Source organism: Drosophila novamexicana, unplaced genomic scaffold, assembly GCF_003285875.2.
Source record: "Drosophila novamexicana strain 15010-1031.04,08,12 unplaced genomic scaffold, DnovRS2.1 tig00004560-arrow-pilon, whole genome shotgun sequence".
NCBI classification, from domain to species: Eukaryota; Metazoa; Arthropoda; class Insecta; order Diptera; family Drosophilidae; genus Drosophila; species Drosophila novamexicana.
Genome location: NW_020825054.1, coordinates 765,668 through 786,090, shown reverse-complemented (window position 1 = coordinate 786,090; position 20,423 = coordinate 765,668). Strand labels below are relative to the sequence as shown.

General features: G+C 41.1%; 3 protein-coding genes across 12 annotated transcripts in view; 2 read left to right on the top strand and 1 right to left on the bottom strand.

Moving 5' to 3' along the window:
- Positions 1-1,198: 1,198 nt before the first annotated feature.
- Positions 1,199-7,001, bottom strand: LOC115770727 (RAC serine/threonine-protein kinase). 3 transcript variants are annotated; one of them, XM_030716129.1, is made up of 7 exons: positions 6,945-7,001; positions 3,626-4,476; positions 3,354-3,551; positions 2,329-2,718; positions 2,016-2,249; positions 1,807-1,953; positions 1,199-1,743 (listed from the first exon to the last, which is right to left on the bottom strand). In XM_030716129.1, the coding sequence occupies exons 2-7, from the start codon at positions 4,304-4,306 to the stop codon at positions 1,660-1,662; spliced, it is 1,734 nt and encodes a 577-aa protein (XP_030571989.1). In that variant the 5' UTR covers positions 4,307-4,476; positions 6,945-7,001; the 3' UTR covers positions 1,199-1,659. The 3 variants fall into 3 exon arrangements, with proteins under 3 accessions (XP_030571989.1, XP_030571987.1, XP_030571988.1); XM_030716127.1 differs by lacking the exon at positions 6,945-7,001 and adding an exon at positions 6,642-6,721; XM_030716128.1 differs by lacking the exon at positions 6,945-7,001 and adding an exon at positions 6,642-6,713 and having other exon boundaries at positions 3,626-4,462.
- Positions 7,002-7,131: 130 nt separating this feature from the next.
- On the top strand, positions 7,132-7,801 carry LOC115770728 (cAMP-regulated phosphoprotein 19-like). The gene is made up of 2 exons (XM_030716130.1): positions 7,132-7,214; positions 7,277-7,801. The coding sequence occupies exon 2, from the start codon at positions 7,283-7,285 to the stop codon at positions 7,661-7,663; it is 381 nt and encodes a 126-aa protein (XP_030571990.1). The 5' UTR covers positions 7,132-7,214; positions 7,277-7,282; the 3' UTR covers positions 7,664-7,801.
- Positions 7,802-8,066: 265 nt separating this feature from the next.
- Positions 8,067-20,423, top strand: part of LOC115770750 (unconventional myosin-XVIIIa) — a 38,551-nt gene continuing 26,194 nt past the window's right edge. For 3 of the 8 annotated variants that reach the window (XM_030716159.1, XM_030716161.1, XM_030716160.1), the window contains exons 1-7: positions 8,067-8,135; positions 9,671-10,180; positions 10,245-11,051; positions 11,125-11,268; positions 17,933-18,337; positions 18,425-18,611; positions 20,226-20,392. In XM_030716159.1, the coding sequence (XP_030572019.1) occupies positions 9,725-10,180; positions 10,245-11,051; positions 11,125-11,268; positions 17,933-18,337; positions 18,425-18,611; positions 20,226-20,392 (2,166 nt within the window). In that variant the 5' untranslated portion in view covers positions 8,067-8,135; positions 9,671-9,724. Of the gene's footprint in view, positions 8,136-9,670; positions 10,181-10,244; positions 11,052-11,124; positions 11,269-13,333; positions 14,617-17,932; positions 18,338-18,424; positions 18,612-20,225; positions 20,393-20,423 lie in introns of those variants that run through there. The other 5 variants (XR_004018894.1, XM_030716156.1, XM_030716155.1 and 2 more) reach the window with 4 other exon arrangements.

Genomic DNA, 20,423 nt, shown 5'->3' with positions numbered 1-20,423 from the left:
TGAAGCCCTCTGCATAACATCGTTTCATGAATTGAAGTGTATAAATAGTGTATATTAAGTCTTCCTAGTGTATATTAAGTCCAAGTCAGGACCTATGGTATGCCTACACGCAACTCTAGGCAAGCTTTCGGTTTGCCTCATCTGTTAATCGACTACTGGACTTTTTATCATTATACATTTTATATGCTAAACTCTAACTCACCTGTCCAGCTGTTCAGACTGGTGCCTGTTTTTTTAATGAGTTTTATTCACTTTGCCGATTCTTTGGCATTTTATATTTAGTTTAGTTGCAAGCCGCTTTCGTATTTTGATTTTATTTAAGAAAATATGTTTGACTTTTCTTTGTTTTATTTTAATTGATAAGTTTTTATATTGTATTGTATTTAGTTGAAATGCCCGAACATTATTTATTTTATTATAGTTTTTATTTACATTTTTAATCTTTTTATAAAAATATCATTTTTTTTTTACTTTTTGTAAATCTTCAATTTAAATATTTTTTTGTGTGTGTAGTTGCCTGATCTGATAGGTATTCAGAACATTACAAGCTTAATGGTTTTTTTGTTTTATTAACTCTGCAAAGCCGAAACTTAAATGACAAACATTTTTAGGTGTTATAGTTTTTAATTTTTTTTTTCAAATTCAAAAATGGAAATTTTTGTAATCATTTTTTTTTTTTGCATTTTGGTAAAAAGTATATAAATATGTACAAATATTCGTGTATAAAAAGCATATGCCATATATAAATTTCTTGGTTTTTTTTAAAATTATTTTCTTAAATTTTATTGGCGCTCATGCAGTTGACATATGGTTTAACGGTTTTCATGCGTTACTATTAGTTGTTGTTGTGTTCTGTTCGTGAATCAGAGGCAACTTTTCATTATATATAACTCGTAATTTTTTTGTTTTTTGCTTCTTTGGAGTATAAATAATGCGTATATTGTATGTTCAGTGTTTGTTTGTGTGTTTGTGTTTGTTGTGTGTGTGGGTTTGTGTGTGTGTGTTTGTGTATTTCGATTTGTTGCTTCAGTTATATAAGGGTGTATTTTGGATAGGTTTTTAAGTGTATAAGTGGGCTGTGTGTGTGTGTGTGTGCGTCTGTGTGTGTGTGTGTGTGCGTGTGTGTATGTGTGTGTGTGTGTGCGTGTGTGTGTGTGTGTGTGTGTGTGTGTGTGTGTGTGTGTGTGTGTGTGTGTGTGTGTGTGTGTGTGTAGTTGTTTAAATGTTTTACTTGCATTTAAAAATTAACTAATCACTTTAAACGTTACGCTTAAAATGTATTATTTAAATGTATATATAGGTATATATGTATTATCATATGTAGTAAACTATATTTTTTTGTTTCTTTATACACCGCGTTAAACGTTCTCTTATCTTCGCTATATGTTTTGCAATTGCGCGTTGCTCTTGTTTTTGCAGCTGTTGTTGTTGAAGTTAAGAAAAATAAGTTACTATCATTCAAATTATTATTATTATTATTATTATTATTATTATTATTATTGGTGTATAAACTTAGCGGTAGTAATTTATATCTGTTTCGCTCGCGATTTTCCCATTTATATATATTTATATATTATGGGCATAGGTGATGAAGCAGAACTAGATGTGTTTATTTTATGCATGCATGTGGGTTTGGGTGTGTGTGCTTGTAAACTTGTTCTATTGCATTGATGTGAGACTTGTGGAAGTACTTATGTGCGACGAGGTGCCCAACGTTGAGGCCATGTCTCCTTGATAGCTGAACTGTAAATTCAAAAAGGATTTAATTCCGTATCGAAACCAGATTTATACAAAGCGTAAAATTACCTGCGGGAAGAGCGGCTCTTCGGCTATGGAGCCTAATGGACCCGTGGGATCTGGCGGCGTTAATTCAACGCTTTCGCCAGTAAACTCTTCGTCAAAATATCGTGTGTCTGTATCTGATGTGACCTGAGGCTTGAAAGGCGGCGTTATCTGTGAAAAGTTAATTTATATTCGTTAAGTTTTTTGTAAAAGTATTTTGTTATTTGCTGTACCTTCTTCTGCACCAGATCTGTCCAATTAATACTCGCAAAAAATGGATGCGCTTGTATTTCCTTAACATCATCCTGACCGCCGCCCAAGCGATTTCTGGGATCCTTGGCCAAAAGACCAGATAACAGACTTTTTGCTTCATCAGTTATATTGCGTGGAAATTTCACATCCTCTACCAATATGAGCGTGAAGAGCACATCGTGATCGCGATTATAAAAAGGTAGGCGGCCACAGATCTGTATAGTATAGATAGAATATATATATGCACACATAAATTAGTATTTAGTATGATTTGTAATGTGTTCTCTTTCTCACCATCTCATACATAACGACACCGGTGCCCCACCAATCCACCGCGCGTCCATAATCATTATCATCTAATACTTCAGGCGCTAAATATTCCGGTGTGCCACAAAACGTTTTCGTTGTACGACCGTAGGTGATGTCCTCCTTGCACAGCCCGAAGTCGGCTACCTTTATGTGACCATCCTTGTCCAGCAAAAGATTCTCCAGCTTTAAGTCACGATAAATGATGCCCTGTGAATGCAAGTAGCCCAGCGCCGATATTATTTCTGCTCCATAAAATCGTGTGCGCTCCTCGGTGAATATGCGCTCATGACTCAAATGCCAGAACAGCTCCCCGCCATTCACATATTGCATGACAAAACAGAGACGATCGTTGGTTTGAAATGAATATTTCAGAGACTGCGAAAGAAGAATAAGAGTATAGTGGGTTTTCAATAGGTATTTTCAATCGATTAAAATAATATTCGCGATACTACAATTACGAAAACGTGAAAATCCCTTTGAAAATGAATAATACACAGATCGATCGCTTGGGCTTAATGCTATATGATGCTAAGCGATGATAATGCTATATTTCAGCTTCATGATTTAAGTAGTTCAATGTGATATAAAACCAGATATTTTTGGTATTATTTTTGTTAATATTTGTTTTAAGCCTTATAATACTTTTTATACCACATATTTATTTTGTATATTAATTTTCAACTTGACTTTGTTTTGGTCTGGGAATTTTAATATTTTTCCCATTAGGATTAACATACATATACTCTATACCGGTATGAACATACTTGTATGTATACGTACATATAATATATAAAAAATTCAGGTTTGAATATTTTTTGCTAGCTAACCTTTTCATCAGCTTGCGCCTTATCTTTGCTTTCATAAGAAACAGTTAAGTCATATGTGATTTTTAAGTGTCCAAACAATATGAGGTAAACAAAAGTCAACGGGGAATTCCCCTGAGTGAGACTTCCGATTTCGCTCTTGGGTTTTCAAGCAATTTTAAGTGTGATAGAATAAAATTCACTTACAATCAGAAACGGATGATTTGTTGACTTGAGCACACGACTTTCGGTTAATGTGTGTGCGACCTCATCCTTTTGAATGATGACCTCCTTTTTGAGAATTTTGATAGCGTACAATTTGGCAGTGGCTTTCTCGCGGCACAGGATCACTTTTCCGAATGTGCCCTTGCCGAGCACCTTGAGGAACTCAAAGTTCTCAAGGGTCTATTGAAAAATAAGAGATCAGCAGTTAATACAAGTATGCGAACAAAGGGATCTATAAATTTCCGATTACGTACCACTTTCTTGACGCCGCTGCTGTTGCGCGTGGTGCCCTGAACGGAGAACTGTTCGGATAGTTCAACCTCAGCGATGCCGGCCATGTCCACATCGCCCATATCTGTTTGGGATGAAGGCGACATGGCCGTTTCGCCCATTTCAGACAGTCTGCTGGCCACGTTTCGTATGGCCTCGGTCCAGGCCTGGCGTTCAACTTCTGTATCGACGGCAAATGTGCGCTCAATCACCGTCGTCCACTGCAGTCCGCGTATAATGAATGTGAAGGGCTTTGGCCGATCCACGGCCATTATCTGGCAGCCGCGTACGGTAAAGTTATTGAGCAGCTGATCCGACTGCGTGTTATCCGCCGGCCTGCTGCGATAGCCCATGAGAGCACCATCAGAGCGTAGCACAAAGTAACGTTGGCGCCAGGTCTTGATGTGCTCGCCGCGCTTCATGAGCCAACCCTCCTTGACGGTCTGTGGGCGAGCCGCCACAAAGGGCTCAATGGGGCTGGTGGGCGATGTGCCAGTCGCTGTCAAGGACATGATGGCTTCTGTTGCCGTCGCTATTGAATGCGGCACTCCAGTCACGTCGTTGTTTAACAGTGCGTCGCTCAGTTGCGTGGCGTTGTAATAATTGTTGTTGTTGCTGCTACTGCTGTTATTAAAATTTAAGCCCAAACGACTGCCAGTGGGCATTAACGTTGGCGTAGGCGTAATTGAGGCAGATCTTGTTGCGGCGCTGGCAACCACAGTCGATCTCCTCTGCAGCGCAAATGGTAGGTAATTCGTGTTGAGGCTGTTCCCAGTTCCGTGTGCACCAAGAAAACAAAGTCCGCACACCCCAGTCCGAGTCTACAATGAGGGCACTTGTTGAAAAACAGAAATAAAAATAATTGAAACAAAAAAATAAATAAAAAAAAACGGTTTCTTAGCATTTTAGCGAGTGCATAATGCAAATTTTTACAGGTACATATATGTATCTATGTAGATTCTAGAGATGGGCGCGTGACTCGGTATAACGCTTATTGTTATTTGCATTAAAAAAGAAATTCCCAGAAAGCTAGTTACCGACAAGAAACTAAATTAGTCGCAGGTGTCGGTTCTAGCGGTAATCTAATTTGCAAAAACTGAAAATTGCAGTCAAATTATTCTACAAAAACAAACGATATTTATAACGAACAATTATGGTATACTAAAGTGCATAGCATAATTTCTAGAGATTATTGAATCTGCTTAATGGGAAATTATATTATCTTTCGTGTCACGCAAAGCCCTCGACAGACACCCATCTCTAATATGCACATACACACATATGCATATGGGTATTTTGTTATTGTCTTTTGGCGTGTTTATGGCAAATTGCAAAGCCCTTTGTTGTTGTTGTCGTTTTTGTTGTTGTTATTGTTATTGTTGTAGGCGCTTGCGTCAGCAGCTGCAGAAGCAGAAGCAGAAGCAGCTGCAGAACTGTTGAAAATAGGATCGATCGTTCAAAAAAATAAAACTGGGCATTTACGGCATTTCCGTTCGCCGAAGGGCTGAAACGGCGACGGCGGCCTCCCTGGGGTCTCTCTCTTTCACTTAGTCATAGCGCGCCCCACATGTAGAGGCGCCAGCATATTGGCATCGCGGCTGTCGCAATTGTTGTTGCTGCAGTCGTGTTGTTATTGTTGTTTCTTTTGCTGTTTTAGCTTCAAACAAAATTCCCCGCAAAGCGCAGAGCGGGCCGTTGCGATATGAGCAAATTTTTCGCGATTGCATTTACCGCGAAATTAAATCAAAACAAGTCGACGGAACGCGGCTGTTCATGAACTTACACGCATACACACATACATATGTACATACATGCATATATGTATGTGCATATGTGTATGCATGCATGCATATGGGCAAGTGTATGTATGATTCTACATGCTTGCATGTCTCGCTTGCTGACTCTTGTGTGGCCCGCTAGTTGAGATCGCAGCGAGCGATAAAGGTGCGAGGGGCACGTGTGCATGTGTGTGTCAGAGAGTGCGGCAATGATCGCAACTGAAAAAAAAACATATTCATTTGCAATTTGCGAAAATGTCAACGCCGTGCCGTGGCGACCGCTGCCGGCTGTACAAATTTCGCTATCTAAAACTGTAAACAAATGTACATAAAATAAAATCGACAAAATACAAACACAGTTGCACACGTATGCATATACATATACTGATGTCTGTCTGCATTGCAAAGTGCGAGGCCGTGGATATAGGAAAGCGTGTAGGCGGACCAAGGGAGGTTGGCGAGCAAGACGCATTTATGTCTCGACAGACAATATGTACACACTAAATGTTGGGCTCTCTGTACGAGTGTGTTTTAATATATATGTATACATGCATATATACATATATGTATGTATGTTTGTGTAGGTCGGCGCATCAAGTGATCAACAGCAACAGCAAAAGGCTGCATGCCAGCTCGAAAGGGATTCAGTCCTCAAAGTGAACCAACACAAGTACATTCACATACACACGACACACACACACGCACACACACAATATATATACGCATTGATTTTGCATACTTGCATGCATGTTAACGACTTAATGTCAGAGAGTTTTTTCCGCCAGTTTTGATTGACTTTTAATATTGTTGTAAGACCAACAAGCTTTTAAGAACAAGAGAACAAGGCTGCGCAAGAGCCGAAACATTGATTCGAACCGGCGAACCGAACCGCAAGCAAAAGTTTTGAATTTGCAGCCTTGTCAGCAACATGTCTAGACACTAATACAGTTATCAAATGCACATACATACGAACACGCACGCACGCATACATATACCTATATACGTGAATATACATGCACGCAAACATACAGCCACACAGAGATAGATTACCATCGGGGGCAGACAACGACGTCGACGTTGACGGCGACCGCAACAACGACGACGCAACGACGACGAATCTGTAAGCGAGCAAGCGAGCAACAATAACAAAGGCCACGGCTGTTTATTGGAATTTGGCATAAAACACTTGCATTTTGCAGGCTACTGAAAATTTGGAACCCACCTATTCGTGCAAAAGAACCGACTTTTGCTTTTGATTTTTACTTCGCAAATGTAAAAGGCACACTCTGCTGAATGGTGACGGTGACGGCAGCGACAACTCACGTATGTTGTTTTTGTTTCTGTTGTGTTAAGAGTGAGTGTGTTGTGAGTGCTTGAGTATGTGTGTTGCAGACACCAGGCCACACACAGTTAAATACGGATTCGCCACACAATTGTTGAACTGATCGAAAGTTTACTTTTCTCCTGGTGCGCATAATATATTCATATGTTGAAAAAATATTTTTTCATAAACACACGCACTCACACAATTTTTCCATGTAGATGTACCGTTTGGTTTTTACGCTTCACTTTTTTAAGGCTTGCGATAGACGAACTCTGTATATGTGGTGGTCGGTCGAAAACGATGGTGGTCGGCCGATATGACTCATTGCAACAGTTAAGCATTCATTATGATGGGATGACAATCAATTTTATTCACAATTTTATATTGCCACAACAAGCCTTCAACAATGTTGAAACACAACATTTTTGATATCACATTGGATTAACTGTTTTTATTCTAACAAGCAACTAAGTATATTCTGTCAAATCAATTTTGAAGTCATATTGGTGTTACAATATTTCTTTTTATTACAGAAAAGCATGGATTTCACTATGAATAACGAAAGCGCGGCTAAGACGCCATTGAATTGCACATCTAAAGAGACAAATAATTATCGTCGTTTGGAGAAAATCGAGGAGGATAAACTGAACTGCAAATATCCAAATAATATACATGTGCCGGGTGGCCATTCATCATTCCTCGAGAAGCGTTTGCAAAAGAAACCCAAGTTCTTTGATTCTGGCGACTATCAGATGGCCAAGCAGAAATTCAACAGTTCCAAAGCACTATTCGATACCACCGGAGAGGCTATACCTACTCCGGAAACGGTCCCTGTGCGCAAATCTTATTATACAACCGAGGCTAGAGATTCGTCGGAAAAGCTGTCTGCCAGTTTTGATAGCGAGCCCAAATTAACATAATACTTCATATACAAACACCAGTTAATTAGTAACTAATTTCTAATTTGTGTTTGAAACCCATCGCTGTGCATGGGAATGTATGAAATCCAAATCTAAATCGGCGGTGATTCGTAATAAAGCAATTTAATTGTTATCTATGGCGTGTAATCTATATATCATTAGGATAGTGGAATCTGATCTTTAGGTTAATAAACCTGCGTTTCGCAACACTACTGTACAATTTTTAAATAAAATAAATTGGCACATTGATAATTTGCTGTTGTGTACACACTAACATTGTCATCGATATTGCTGTTGTTGCTATCGATATATTATTTTACCGATTGACTCCCACCTCTACCCAGCAGTTGTGTACACACTGGCCGATCGGTGGTCGTCGGTACGGTGAAATTTTGTAATTATTAGAATTTAAATTGAAGGCATTTGCTTATGCCAAGCGCGCAATTGTGCGCATTAAATAAATAGCAAAAAGGTAAAGCCTACAATTCTAGTGGCATTCATAAAAATGAAGTCACTGGCCGCGAGAAGTTTATTCATGACAAAACATTACCGTCTGTGTCTGTGTGTGTGCCTAGCTTATCAAAAGAGACAGAAAACTGCAAAAACAAAGGTGTTATTGACTTCGGTAGTGGCAGGCAACTTTCTTTTTTGCTTCTGGCTCGTAGCACTAACCGATTCCACACTCTGTGTCTATTGGTTTTTGCCGAATAAGCACAAATTAAATTGTATAAATAATAAAGCGCAGGCTAAGGCAATTGGGCATAAAATAAATCAGCTTAAAGCAGAGCAAAATGTGAAATGCAATCGAGTCTGGGGCAATCAATACAAACACAAATACAAATACAAATACAAACGCAAATACAACTGCAATAACAACGGGCCCCTTAAGTATTAAATTTGAGCGTGTGTGTGTGTGTGAAAACAAAACAAAAATTGTATACAATATGGAAAAAGAAAGCGCATAATTGAATAAATAATAACAAATGGGGGCGAGTCTCAATGACAAAAGCCACCGTTGGTTCCAAAGCGAAATGCAAGATAAACGAAAATATGCATGCCTGACGCATTGTTTACGCGATTTTGCAATTACACACACACGCACGCACACACGTGCAGACAGCAAGAAACAGTTAACTGTTGTGATTGTGGTTGTGCGGGTGCATTGGTCCCAAGGTTTCTTTTGCAGCGAAAGAAAACGAAAAGAAAAATGTAAAACTAACCGCATTGCAAAAAGGCACGCACAGCAGGACAGGGCAAATCAAATTAGCAGCAGACAACAAAATGTGCAAAATTGTTGGGCACGCCCTTGAACTTGCGATACTCCCCAACCCTCTTCAAAACAGGGAAGTGAAAACCGGACCAAAAGCCGAAGAGCACTTCGCTCAGGGGCTAAAAAATAATCAAATCGTTAAATTTGGATATTAACACTAAAATTCAGTCTCGCCTATTAATAAAACTTTTATTATTATCATAACGTTTTATATATTGATTTGCTGCTGGCCAACGATTATCAAAAATATGCATTAAACCAGGGATACCAAACGTGCTGGAAATGTACCAAAACTATTTGATTTTTATGCAATGGTACACTGCCCATTTTATTTCCACTATATATTTAACAAAAGTTTTGCAAATAGTAATAGCAAGTATATTTTAATAAAAGGTACCTCAAATCTTTCATACTTTCTTGAGAAAGAGAGAATCGTTCTACACTTCTTAACGGAATTGTAGTCTTCGGGATAGAGTGAGAATCCAATTGTCATTTAATGTTGTTCAATGCCATAATGGTATATGTCTATAAAAATAGCTTTATTTAATAGTTTTTGAAAATTTGTTGACAAATTTTAATTACACATTTGTTTCCCTTTCCCTTAGAGCCTTTTTGCTAGATGGCCCTTTTATACAATTTTAATGATATTAATTAAACCTTCAAGAATCTATTTTATTCTGTCTTCCCCTTTTGCCCAACTATAAAAGGGTACTATAGTATTTTCCTTGTGCTTACAGTTAGCTTTCTAAGGACTCTCACACACACACACACACATACACGTACAGAAAAAGATGTTTAACTTCATGAAAAAGAGCGCCGGCGATGAGGAGAAGGAGCGTCGCAAGCGTGAAAAGAAACTGCGCAAAGAGGCTAAAGGCGTCAGCGGGGGTGGCGTAACTGGCAGCATGAGCACCGACGAGCTGCTGCGACTGGAGGAAGTGCGTCGATCGCTTAAGATACGCGGTCGCCGCAAGGAGAAGGAAAAGCTGCCCAGCGGCATTACAGCCGACTACAGTGCGGATTTCTTTGCGGCCCTCAACGCCGATGCGCCCAGTGGTAATGGCAATGGCAATGGCAACGGCAACGGCAATGGAAACGGCGAGCCAGAGCAGGATCGTGGCAATGAGGAAATTGTAGCATCTGTGATGACACACATCGAAAGCCGCAGCGCCACCAATGGGGCTGGCATGGGCATTAATCTGAACTACGCCGAGGTCACACATTCTCTGCTCTCCGGCGGGCTAAAGGTGAGTATCGATTGGAATTCGAGCTTTCAGAGCATATTTAAATAAATTATTGATATACTGACAGAATCGCTTTTTGCCGCCGGTGCCGCCAAAGCCGCCCAAGCGCGGCATTTTGAAGGGGTCCCGCAGCAACATGACCAACGTGCATGAGGAGATTGTCTTCACCGGCAGCAGCGGCGGCGGCGGCACGCCCGAAATGCTGATGCGCAACACCTTGCAAAATGAACAGCTGTTTGAAGGCAACCGTGGCGGCGGCAGCGGTGGCTCCAATTCTAGCCAGCACGGCACCTCGTTCACCTCCGTGGAGAGCCTGCGCAGCGATGGCGACCATGCCCCACAGCAGCGCGCCATGACGCTGCCGGCGAATGCACGCTATTGTGCACCACAGACGCCCACACAGGCTGCCCATTTGCATGTGCTGACATCGCCGTCGCCGAGTGCGGACAGTCTCACAGATACCACAAACTCCTCGTTCGCCACGCCCCCATTCTCGCTCAGTCCCGTGGGCGAATCGCAGGGCATCGATCGCTGGGCCCGCGTGCATGCCTTTGAGGATGTGCAGCTGCCGTTGCCACCAGTGCAGCTGGTGCAGCTGCCGCCACCCAGGCAGCTTGTAATCAGGCGACAGAAATCACCACGCCAGGACTTTGGCTTCAGTCTGCGCAAGGCCATTTGCTTGGATCGGACCGAGTCACTGATGTCACCCATTTTCCGGCCCGTCATCTTTGCGGAGCCGGGTGCAGGAGGTGGCGCCACGGGCCTCTTGCCTGGCGATCGATTGATCAAGGTCAACGGCACGCCCGTGGGCGACTTATCGCGCGAGATCATCATCGAGATGATACGCAACAGTGGCGATGCTGTCACCGTTGAGGTTCGTAACACAGATTTTCGAATCCTTGCCACATAGTCACATTTGTCAAAATCCTTTGTTTTTCCACACCCAGGTTCAACCCGTGGCGGAGCTGGTGGAGCTAAGCAAGCGCTGCATGGCGCCCAGCACAGCCACCGTCGAGGAGGTCGATCATTCCATTAACAATGGCAACTGCAACACTTTGCGCCGCAGCGCCAGCAAACGCTTCAAGCGTCAGGTAAGATCACAAGCCAGGTCTGCAGCTCAAACCTAATCCATTAGCGACTTGGTGATTAATGTGAATTGCGGTCTGTAACATACACAAAATCATAATTGCTCGTAACTGTTCATTAATCACGTAATGCTCATACAATATCTCAAGTAAGACTGGTTTCCAAGAACCCATTAGTATTCACGGGTAAGGGTATTCACGTAGATTAGGTCAGGTTCAGATGGGAGTCGTTCAACCAATTGTTTTAAGGCGTGAATCTATATTTTCCCCTTTTACGCTAGCAAAAGGAAGTCCATACAGGAATAATGCTAGTACTAGAAATTCCAGAGGAGTCTTCACAGGAAAATACCGACATTATTTTTGGTGTTAAGGAACTACTCCTTATAACGATGTAACTCAAATGTGGATACAAAACAAATGTAACAAATGTAAAGCAAATTGAAAGTAGATTCTTTGGTTAACCTTGAAGATGGGCTATAGTAACTGGTTAAATCATTCAATTGTTCGTTCTTAGACAAAACTTCCTTACATGGAGTTTTTTACATTAACTATATTGATTTATATTATTCGATTTTCTTTTGCTCTCAGTGCTTAACAATTTAGGCAAATGGATTTTTATTTGTAATATGGTGGAGGCATACTTTTAACATAAATACCAAGCAAGAAGAAGCAAAATTATATTCAAATGTTAACTTCGTTAACTAATCTCACCTAAGCAATAATTATTGAGGCTGGTTAGGAAAGTTTGTAACTTCAATATTGTTAAAATTTACCTTTGTTATTGTTATTTTACAATGTTAAGTGTCACCAAATCCTACCTCACCAAATCTTGCTTAAGATTTTCATATATTTATGATTATTTTTATTTCCGATTTGAATTTTTGTCACAATTTTGATGTCCAAGTTTTGTTGCATAAGCTGACAAAACTCGCAAGTAGCAAGGTTTATTTTGCTTCTTACTTTAACAATATTTTCAAATCGGGATTTAGTCCTCGGGAACCCAGTATTATTTAATAAAAATATGACCAAGCTCTCTATATTTTGGAACAGTTGCCAGCGAGTCTAAAGAAAAGCCTACAAAATATGTCGCAGATAAATCAGTTTTTGATTTAAATACAGTTTATATAATCTCAAGAATTACGGCTACAATTCACACATAATTTGTTAAAAAAAAAACAAATAGCAGGTCATAATAATAATTATTTTTCATTGCCAAATCTCAAGCTATATGCTTCAAATTGAAAGCCAACTCCTAGATAACATGTTTTTTAGCAAATTTCGATCGAGGCCTAATGTACAGGGTAACTCACCGTCGAGCACTTGCAATTGAAATCCCTATTAACTTGTTGACTTTAGCCGCGGTTAGAAACGTGTTTGACATTTTTCACTCTGTTTATCTCTGTCGCAAATGTGCTGTAAAGTTGTCAGCACCTGAACGATCAGTCGGCTGAAATTCCAGGCCCAACCCTTTCCAACACTAGACGCAGCCCGTTTCCAATTGGAACTTTGTTGTTGTTGATGTAGTTGCTGCTCTTGTTGTCGGGCTATGTCATAAAGGCGTCGACATATTTGAGCGCCTTATTCACTTCATTCAGCAGACGAAAATAAAGCGATTTGGCAACACTGTGGAAAAAACTCGAACTGCATTTTAGTAAACATCATTAACAACATGCTGCATGGCTCCCCAACACGCTGCCGATACCCCAGACCGCCATGTGCCAGCGGCAACACGAACAGCCGCAGACAAGCAGCGAACATTGACGACGACGTCGACGCCAGCAGCAGCAGCAGCAGATTCAACAGCAGCAGCAGCAACGTCGACGGCAGCAGCTGCAGCTGTGTGCATTTTTCTACACCCACTTTAGACTGCGGCGGCTGCCTACACAAATAGCCGCAGTCGCGGTCGACGTCAACTATGCAGCGCTGTCTGCTTGCTTTAGGTTTTTTGTTTTCCTTTTTTGTTGTTGTTTCTCGCTTCGTCGTGGCTGTCGTTGGAGCAGTGCTGTCAGTACGCTGCAAACTCTGCCCAAGTTCGGTACGGAAATCGAAGCGCGAGACACCCACTGTGAAATTTCTATACGGGATTACAGCAGCAGCAAAGCAAGAGCAACAACTACAAAGACAACAAAAACAACAGCAACTTCAAAAATTCTTGTCATTCAAGCTGGCTTTAATAGTTAATTCATAACTCGCGTTGGATTCGCGTTCGTGACTCGAGTCTTGCATTTCAATCAATCAATCAATCGCTGATCGAACGATGATTGGCCATTTTCAGCTATTTCAATTGTCTCTAATGTCAAAGCGCTAAGTGCCCGAACTGACAGAGCCACACACACACACAGAGATAGAGCCACAATAAGATTGTTGAGTCTGTGTTGCGACTAACGTTTCCAAGGTTTTGGGCGCGCTCCAGTTTCGCACTTACTTCCCGTTTCACATTGTGCGTCTCTGGCCTGATCTTTGTGGGTCTGGTCATGCTCCAAGCACTGCTGGCAGCTGGCCATGACAATTGTTTGCATTTGGCTTAGATCTAAGTACTAGGCGATCACATAACAAGCACACATACACACACGGACCAACAGTCAAGCAAACAGACTCGCGCGTTTTTCTATTTTTTTTTTTATCATGTTTCTCAAGCCCAAGAGCTTTGAGCAAACGCTGCGCGGCGGCATTGTGCCTGCCGTGCCCGCGGCGCCGGGCTCCGGTCTAAATCCATCCTTTCATCGAGGCTGCACGGGCAAGGCTCACGCCTGCGGCACCAGCAAGTCGCAAAAAAACGCGGCCACGCCCATTAAATCAAAGACCACACCGAAGGCGCAGCGCAAGAACAGCATTAGCTCGGAAACGATCAGTGAAAGCGGCTCGGAGAACTCCAGCAGCTGGCCATCAACAACAACAGCGGCTGTCACGCCCACGCCCGCGTCGGCAACTGAGCCGCCGCCACCGCCACCCAAGCCACCGCGTCTGGCGGCCAGCAGGCAGGGAGCCAAGGAGGCAACTCCAATAGCTGCTGCCAGCCTCGAGCGCAACTCCATACGTTCGCGCAGCTTTCGCCAGAGTGGCAAGATCAGCACAACAGCAGCAGCAACAGCAACTGCTGCAGCAGCAGCAGCAGCAGCAACAACAACTACCGCAGCAGCAACGACAACCTCGATACGTCCGCCCTGGAACAGCTCCGCAATAGCTGCATCCAAATATGTGGCAGCAGCAGCGCCACCTTCGCCCGTACCCAATCTACGCAGTTCTTATCGACGCCGTCGCGATGCCCAAAACGCTGCCCAGCAATGGCCGGCCATCTGGGCCAACTCGCTGGCTTGCAACTACAAAAACTATGATGCAAGCGTCAGGCAAAAGGTGCGCATAATATGATTACACTCGACTACACAAAAACAGAAACCAAATGTTGACACGCAATGTTTTCTTGCAAATCGGCTGACATAAAGAGACTTGGGAGACTAACAAAATGTTTCAATAGCAATTAGGCCCCAAAAATTAGATCTATAGATGTCTATAATGAAATCGTCTGCAAGTATTTGAAGAACCGAATTCTGTTTGTATTTCTGTTTTTATTTTAATGCAATAACTATTGGTTGTGGCTACAATCGTGTTTTTGAAACTCAGATACTATATAGTTTCTGTGGACAATTATGGTCATCTTAATGAAAGCTAATATAAGTTTCTACAAAGGCTTATAACATTAATGTTATTTCTTCAATGATTTACGTACTACAAAAAAAATGTATTGAAAAATTAAGTTTTTGGGATCGTATTTCGCATATTTCTCTCAACTATTTTTTTCAGAATACGAACAATTTTTGTGTAAAATATTCTCTAGTGATCCGTTAATTATTTATAGTAAAGAGATAATCATTTGTGATTATTAATTGAAGTTTTCATAATACACAGTTTTCCAGACTTCTTAAATGATATATGAGATGATAATAGCTGTAAATTTTTGTCTTTAAAATAAGAACTTAATTGTTCTCACTCATATGTACTTTTGCACTCTCCCTTTGACCGCATTTCATATTATTTTAACCTAATTATTGTATTATCTTGAAATTTTCGGTAGAAAAAACCTAGCCTAACTGTCTGGCCTAAATTCTTTTGGTTTACTTACATATAAGGTGTCTAAATATATTCGCGAAGGTGGCGCATTTGTCAACTTTAGGTGTGTGGCTCACGCTTGAGGCGTGGCTGGATTTCTAGCAAACCTTAAAAATTAATATAGCGTCATAGCTCGTTATTAAAATTTGAAGTGTTTTCAGTTGTAGTTAAAGTAAAATATTGTAATGGGTTTCACTCGATTAAGAGTTGACCAAAATTAAAATCCTATTTCTCATCTATGTCGTTTAGTGTAGGAAAAACTTTCTTGCCTCTTATGACTCGATCGATGAACGGATCGATAGATCGTCGAACCGTGACCCAATGTACGATTTAGTTGTTAGTTATTTTATTATGCTCAGACTGTTGGACAAACGAACTGCGTTTGGGTTGGGAACAGGGAATGGGAATGGGACTGGGACTGGGGCCGGGACGGTGCGTGGGCAAATGCCCAGCTCATAATTTACGATATGGTCGTCTTGTCGCTGCATTTATGGTTTTATGGCTCACTACGCCGACGATGGCCGCGCTGCCCTGCCGAGCGGAAGTGTTCATTTACGCTGCCCGCTTTGTTGTTGTCTCTCTGTTGGGCTCCAACTTGGACAGTTGCATGCCGCAAAATAAGCGATAGTTTTAGATATGAAATCTTAACAATGAGTTGCGTTTCGTTTCGGTAAACCTTAGCATGAACTTAATTGGCGGCCTGCCCTCTGTTCTGCCTCTGTTCTTTTTTTCGCGCTCTATGCTCTTTGTCTCATATCTGGCGATGCCCTATACATGTTAATTAGTTGGGCCTGTCTGCACATTCCTTGTCTAATTTGTATATTTCATCAACTTAAACGGTGGCGGGTTCATTGAACCACAACTGCCTCAGCGATCGATGACTGCAGCTATTGATTGACAGTGGACAGACGCTTGTCAGTTCATTTTGTTTATAAAACTATACATGTGAATGAATGTGTATACAAATATGTGCGGTGCTTGTGATTTGTTGTAAATAAAATTATTATTGGATGGAGTTGTGAAAAGATCTTAAATCATACTCAGGTTTAATATATCAGAGTGAAATAGTGTTTAAAGTTGTCCTTCAGTCGAGCTGAGCATGGTTTAATCTATTGTGAATTATGGACACATACCATATTAAGTGCTTAAAGCTTTGTATATATAACTGTTAGAGACGTCTGAACAATTGTGGGTTCAAGGTTTCATAGTTAGAGATTCGCTCAAAATCAATATTGCTCAAACAAAAAAAAAAAAAGATCAATCAACTTTTTTAAGTATTTATATGTAAATATGTATGTATGTTATCTCATATGAAACAGAAAGCAAGTTTATTTCACGCTCCGCTGCAATTTCAAATAAATATTTGTAAGTGTTGCCCTTCTGAGTGATTCTCAAGAAGGCAAGTAAAGCTCACAGGTGTTAACTCTTTAACATTACATATGACTTAACAATTTGTGTTGCTCATTTAAAAATGTTAATTTGCGTGCTTGTATGTATGTAAGTATTCATGTATGTATGTGTGTATGAGTATGAATACTTAAAACAAATATATTTTTATGCCCTCCTAACGGGTCATAAAAAACCGAGTAAAAATCTACAATTTTCGTTGTTTTCCACACTATTATAATTTCAACATTTGTTGATTGTCCCACATGCCTACATAATTCAGCCAAACAGTTTTAGTTCTGGATATGAATGAATCTCGACATTTGTTTCCTGTAAACAACTTATAAATCGGTATATACTTCTGCTAGAGGCTGCACAAATTGCCGATCCATTAACTGCGCATAAATAATAAAATGGATCTAATTACGGGCTATTGAACCTTGCACAAAATTTTCATAATTACGCCACAAAGTACGAATGCAACAACAACTACAGACATCTATAAGTTAATGCAAAGAGTTGTATTTCCGACTGAGGGCGGTAAGAGAGGGGCGTGGTGTGTGCTGAGGAGATGCAGCAGATGCATAGATAGGAGCACACAAAATGTAAACTGCGTCGGCAGCAACGAGTAAATGCCATTTATAGCTCCAAATGTGAACTGAACGTGTTGGCAGCGCCGACGAACGCTGATGGCGACGTTGGCGAGTTGCATAACGCAGCCGCTCATCCACGTCCACGTCCACAGCCACATCCACACCAAGGCAGCTGCCTCGCCGCAATATTATCCACAGAGCTTGTCTAGCCCACTAGCATTTGCATGGGAATGGGACTCGGATTGGGAATGGGCAAGGGCATGGGGAAAGAGGCTGCCACTGGCAATGGGCCTCACTCTCTATGGGCTGGTAGTCGCGTCTGGGCAGCTAATTAGGATTTAGAAATATCGTCAAATTTAGAAATGCACAAAAATAAAACCAAAATCCACGAAAAACTGACGACGCGTGGAGGTGAACTGAGCTGAAGTACCATAATAAATGGAATAAATGCGTGAAAATGTGTGCACACAAACAAAAAAAACAGAAGGAAAGAAGTACACAAAATATCACTTGAAGTTGCGCCGCTAAACCAAAATGTTGACCCCAATTTTGTTTGATTTTTATCGAATATTCATATTTTGCAGAGCCGGCACGAGAATGGTACGGGCGGCATTGGCAAGAGCGCCAGTGATGTGGATATAACCGATGATGCCTCACAGCCGGAACGTGTGTGGTTGGTGCATCGTGGTGGCTTCACCGCTGCGCTGCGTCTGCCGCCCAATAGTGGCATGCCGCACGAGGAGCATAAGCTGAACGTGCGACTGCTGCACAATGGCGAACAATTGACCGTTGATGAGGATGACATCGAGAAGCAGAACGACGCCGCATTGGATCTGGCCGAGGACATCTGTGAGCTGAAGTATTTAAACGAGGCGTCGGTGCTGCACTGCCTCCGGCAGCGTTATGCCAGCAATCTCATACACACCAAGGCGGGGCCCACGCTGCTTGTGGTCAATCCAATGGCACCACTGTCGCTCTATTCCGAGAAGGTAAGACTGAGACTGGTCTGGTTTATTGGCCTGTACTGGTTTGATTTGATTTGTTTCGGCTTATTTATCATGTCTGCTTGCTTGTAGGTTGTATCCATGTTTCGCGGCTGCAAAACGGAGGACATGCCACCCCACGTCTACTCGCTAGCCCAGACCGCCTACAGGAGTTTGGTTGAAACGCGACGCGATCAAAGTCTAATATTCATGGGCCGTTCTGGTTCTGGCAAGACCACAAGCTTTAAGCATGCGCTCAACTACTTGGCGTTGGCTGCTGGTATGTCTAGACATTGTTGTTGTTGTTGTTGTCACAGCAGATATTGCTGCTGTGGGTTGGCCTCGTTTGTGCCACACCAAAATTCAATCTGGCGTTCGATTAACTCATTTGCATTTTGTGTTAAAACGCAGCTGCAATTTGTCAAGCCATTTCGCATTGTTCTATCATTGTAAAATGGCATAATTTAAAAATATTATGACGTAGGTTATACCATATATGGCTAAGTCGAAACCAAGACCAATCAAATCGATCATGAGTTGTCTATTGGGCTACATTTGTATTTCATTTATTTGATTATTCCCTACTCTTTAGAGCTCTTAAGCAAATTAAGATTTTTAAAGACTAATATTTTTATACCCCGAACCCATTGAAAATGGGTAAAAGGGGTATATTGTATTTATGCAAAATCCAAATGTATGTAACAGGCAGAATGAAGCATTTCCGACCCCATAAAGTATATATTTTCTTGATCAGCACCAATAGCCGAGTCGATCCGGCCATGTCCGTCTGTCTGTCCGTCCGTTTGTCGGTATGTATGAACGCAAGGATCTCAGAACCTATAAGAGCTAGAGACCTGATTTTGGATGTAGGTCCTCCTAGTGCCTGCGCAGATCGAGTTTGTTTCCGATAATGGATAACTTACTCCGTGTGCAAGCAATCGATAAAAATCGATATCGACATCATGTTTTTGGAGCAAATTGGGTAAATAATAAGAGCTAGAGTCACCAAACATGATATGTTGCTTCTAGAATATTATATATATATCAAGTATCTTTCATTTTATACCTATAGCCGCCTCCCCGCTACCACCGCAGAGCTATAAATCAAGTAAATAACCAAACTTATATTGCCAACCAATCTAAGCATCAATTTTAATGCAATTGACTTTTTGAGAATACACAAATATTCTATGGTACACTAAGATATACTGTTAGAAAATTTCATTAATATCGGTTAAGAGAAAACCAAAGTTATATGTAACTGCGCAATTGGATGGCACAGCTAGCGAAAACATCAAGAATTTGTGTATAGATGTACACACACACAAATTCATGCGCGTCTGTTTCGCATTCTTTCGCATTCTAACATTATTGTAATTGCGACTTTTTTCTCTAATGCTATTTAAGTACGTTTTCTTTTCGATAATACTTAATTATTGGTGTGGCTGTTAAGTAAAGGCATAGCAATTGTTGCGGTCTGTCGCAAGTTCGAGCCCTACCTTCCCTGCCAAGGGAACTTTTTTTTTTAATTTAACTTTATTACTTCAAACGAGCGCGTTGCGCGAACTGCACTTTGGCGATGGAATAAGAGGGTTCAGGGTCTAGGGAATACGGGAGCTCCCGACTAGAACCTCTTACTTGTTTAGGTTTCCATTATTGACAGAGTTAAAGGTATTACAAGGATATATCGCTATATACCCCTTTACGTGTAGCAATATAATGACTTATAAATGACTTAATCTTGAATATACAGTATTTTCTATTTTTTATTTTCTGTATCTAAAAGAATAAACATTATTTTAATAATAATTTACATTCAAATAGATTATTCACAACGTCTCTGACACGTTTTATTTACTCTACTAACTAATATTTACTTTCACTCATTGTACAGGTGCATACAATAATTTTATCAATGCGGAAAAAGTGAGTGCCCTGTGCACAATTCTGGAGGCCTTTGGCAATACGAAAACATGTCTCAATACGAATGCTACGCGTATGACGCAGCTGCTCAGCCTGGATTTCGATCAGACCGGGCAAATAGCATCAGCTTCGTTACAGGTGAGCCGAGTGTGTTCACATCTCAACTAGA

Excerpts from the sequence above, each read along its gene's own strand:
- LOC115770727 (XM_030716129.1), bottom strand. The coding sequence starts at position 4,306 with ATGCCCACTGGCAGTCGTTTGGGCTTAAATTTTAATAACAGCAGTAGC. Across the intron at positions 2,719-3,353 it reads CAAATCATCCGTTTCTGATT|TCTCTGAAATATTCATTTCA; the intron begins GTAAGTGAATTT and ends CTTCTTTCGCAG. Across the intron at positions 1,954-2,015 it reads CAGATCTGGTGCAGAAGAAG|ATAACGCCGCCTTTCAAGCC; the intron begins GTACAGCAAATA and ends AACTTTTCACAG.
- LOC115770728 (XM_030716130.1), top strand. The coding sequence starts at position 7,283 with ATGGATTTCACTATGAATAACGAAAGCGCGGCTAAGACGCCATTGAAT.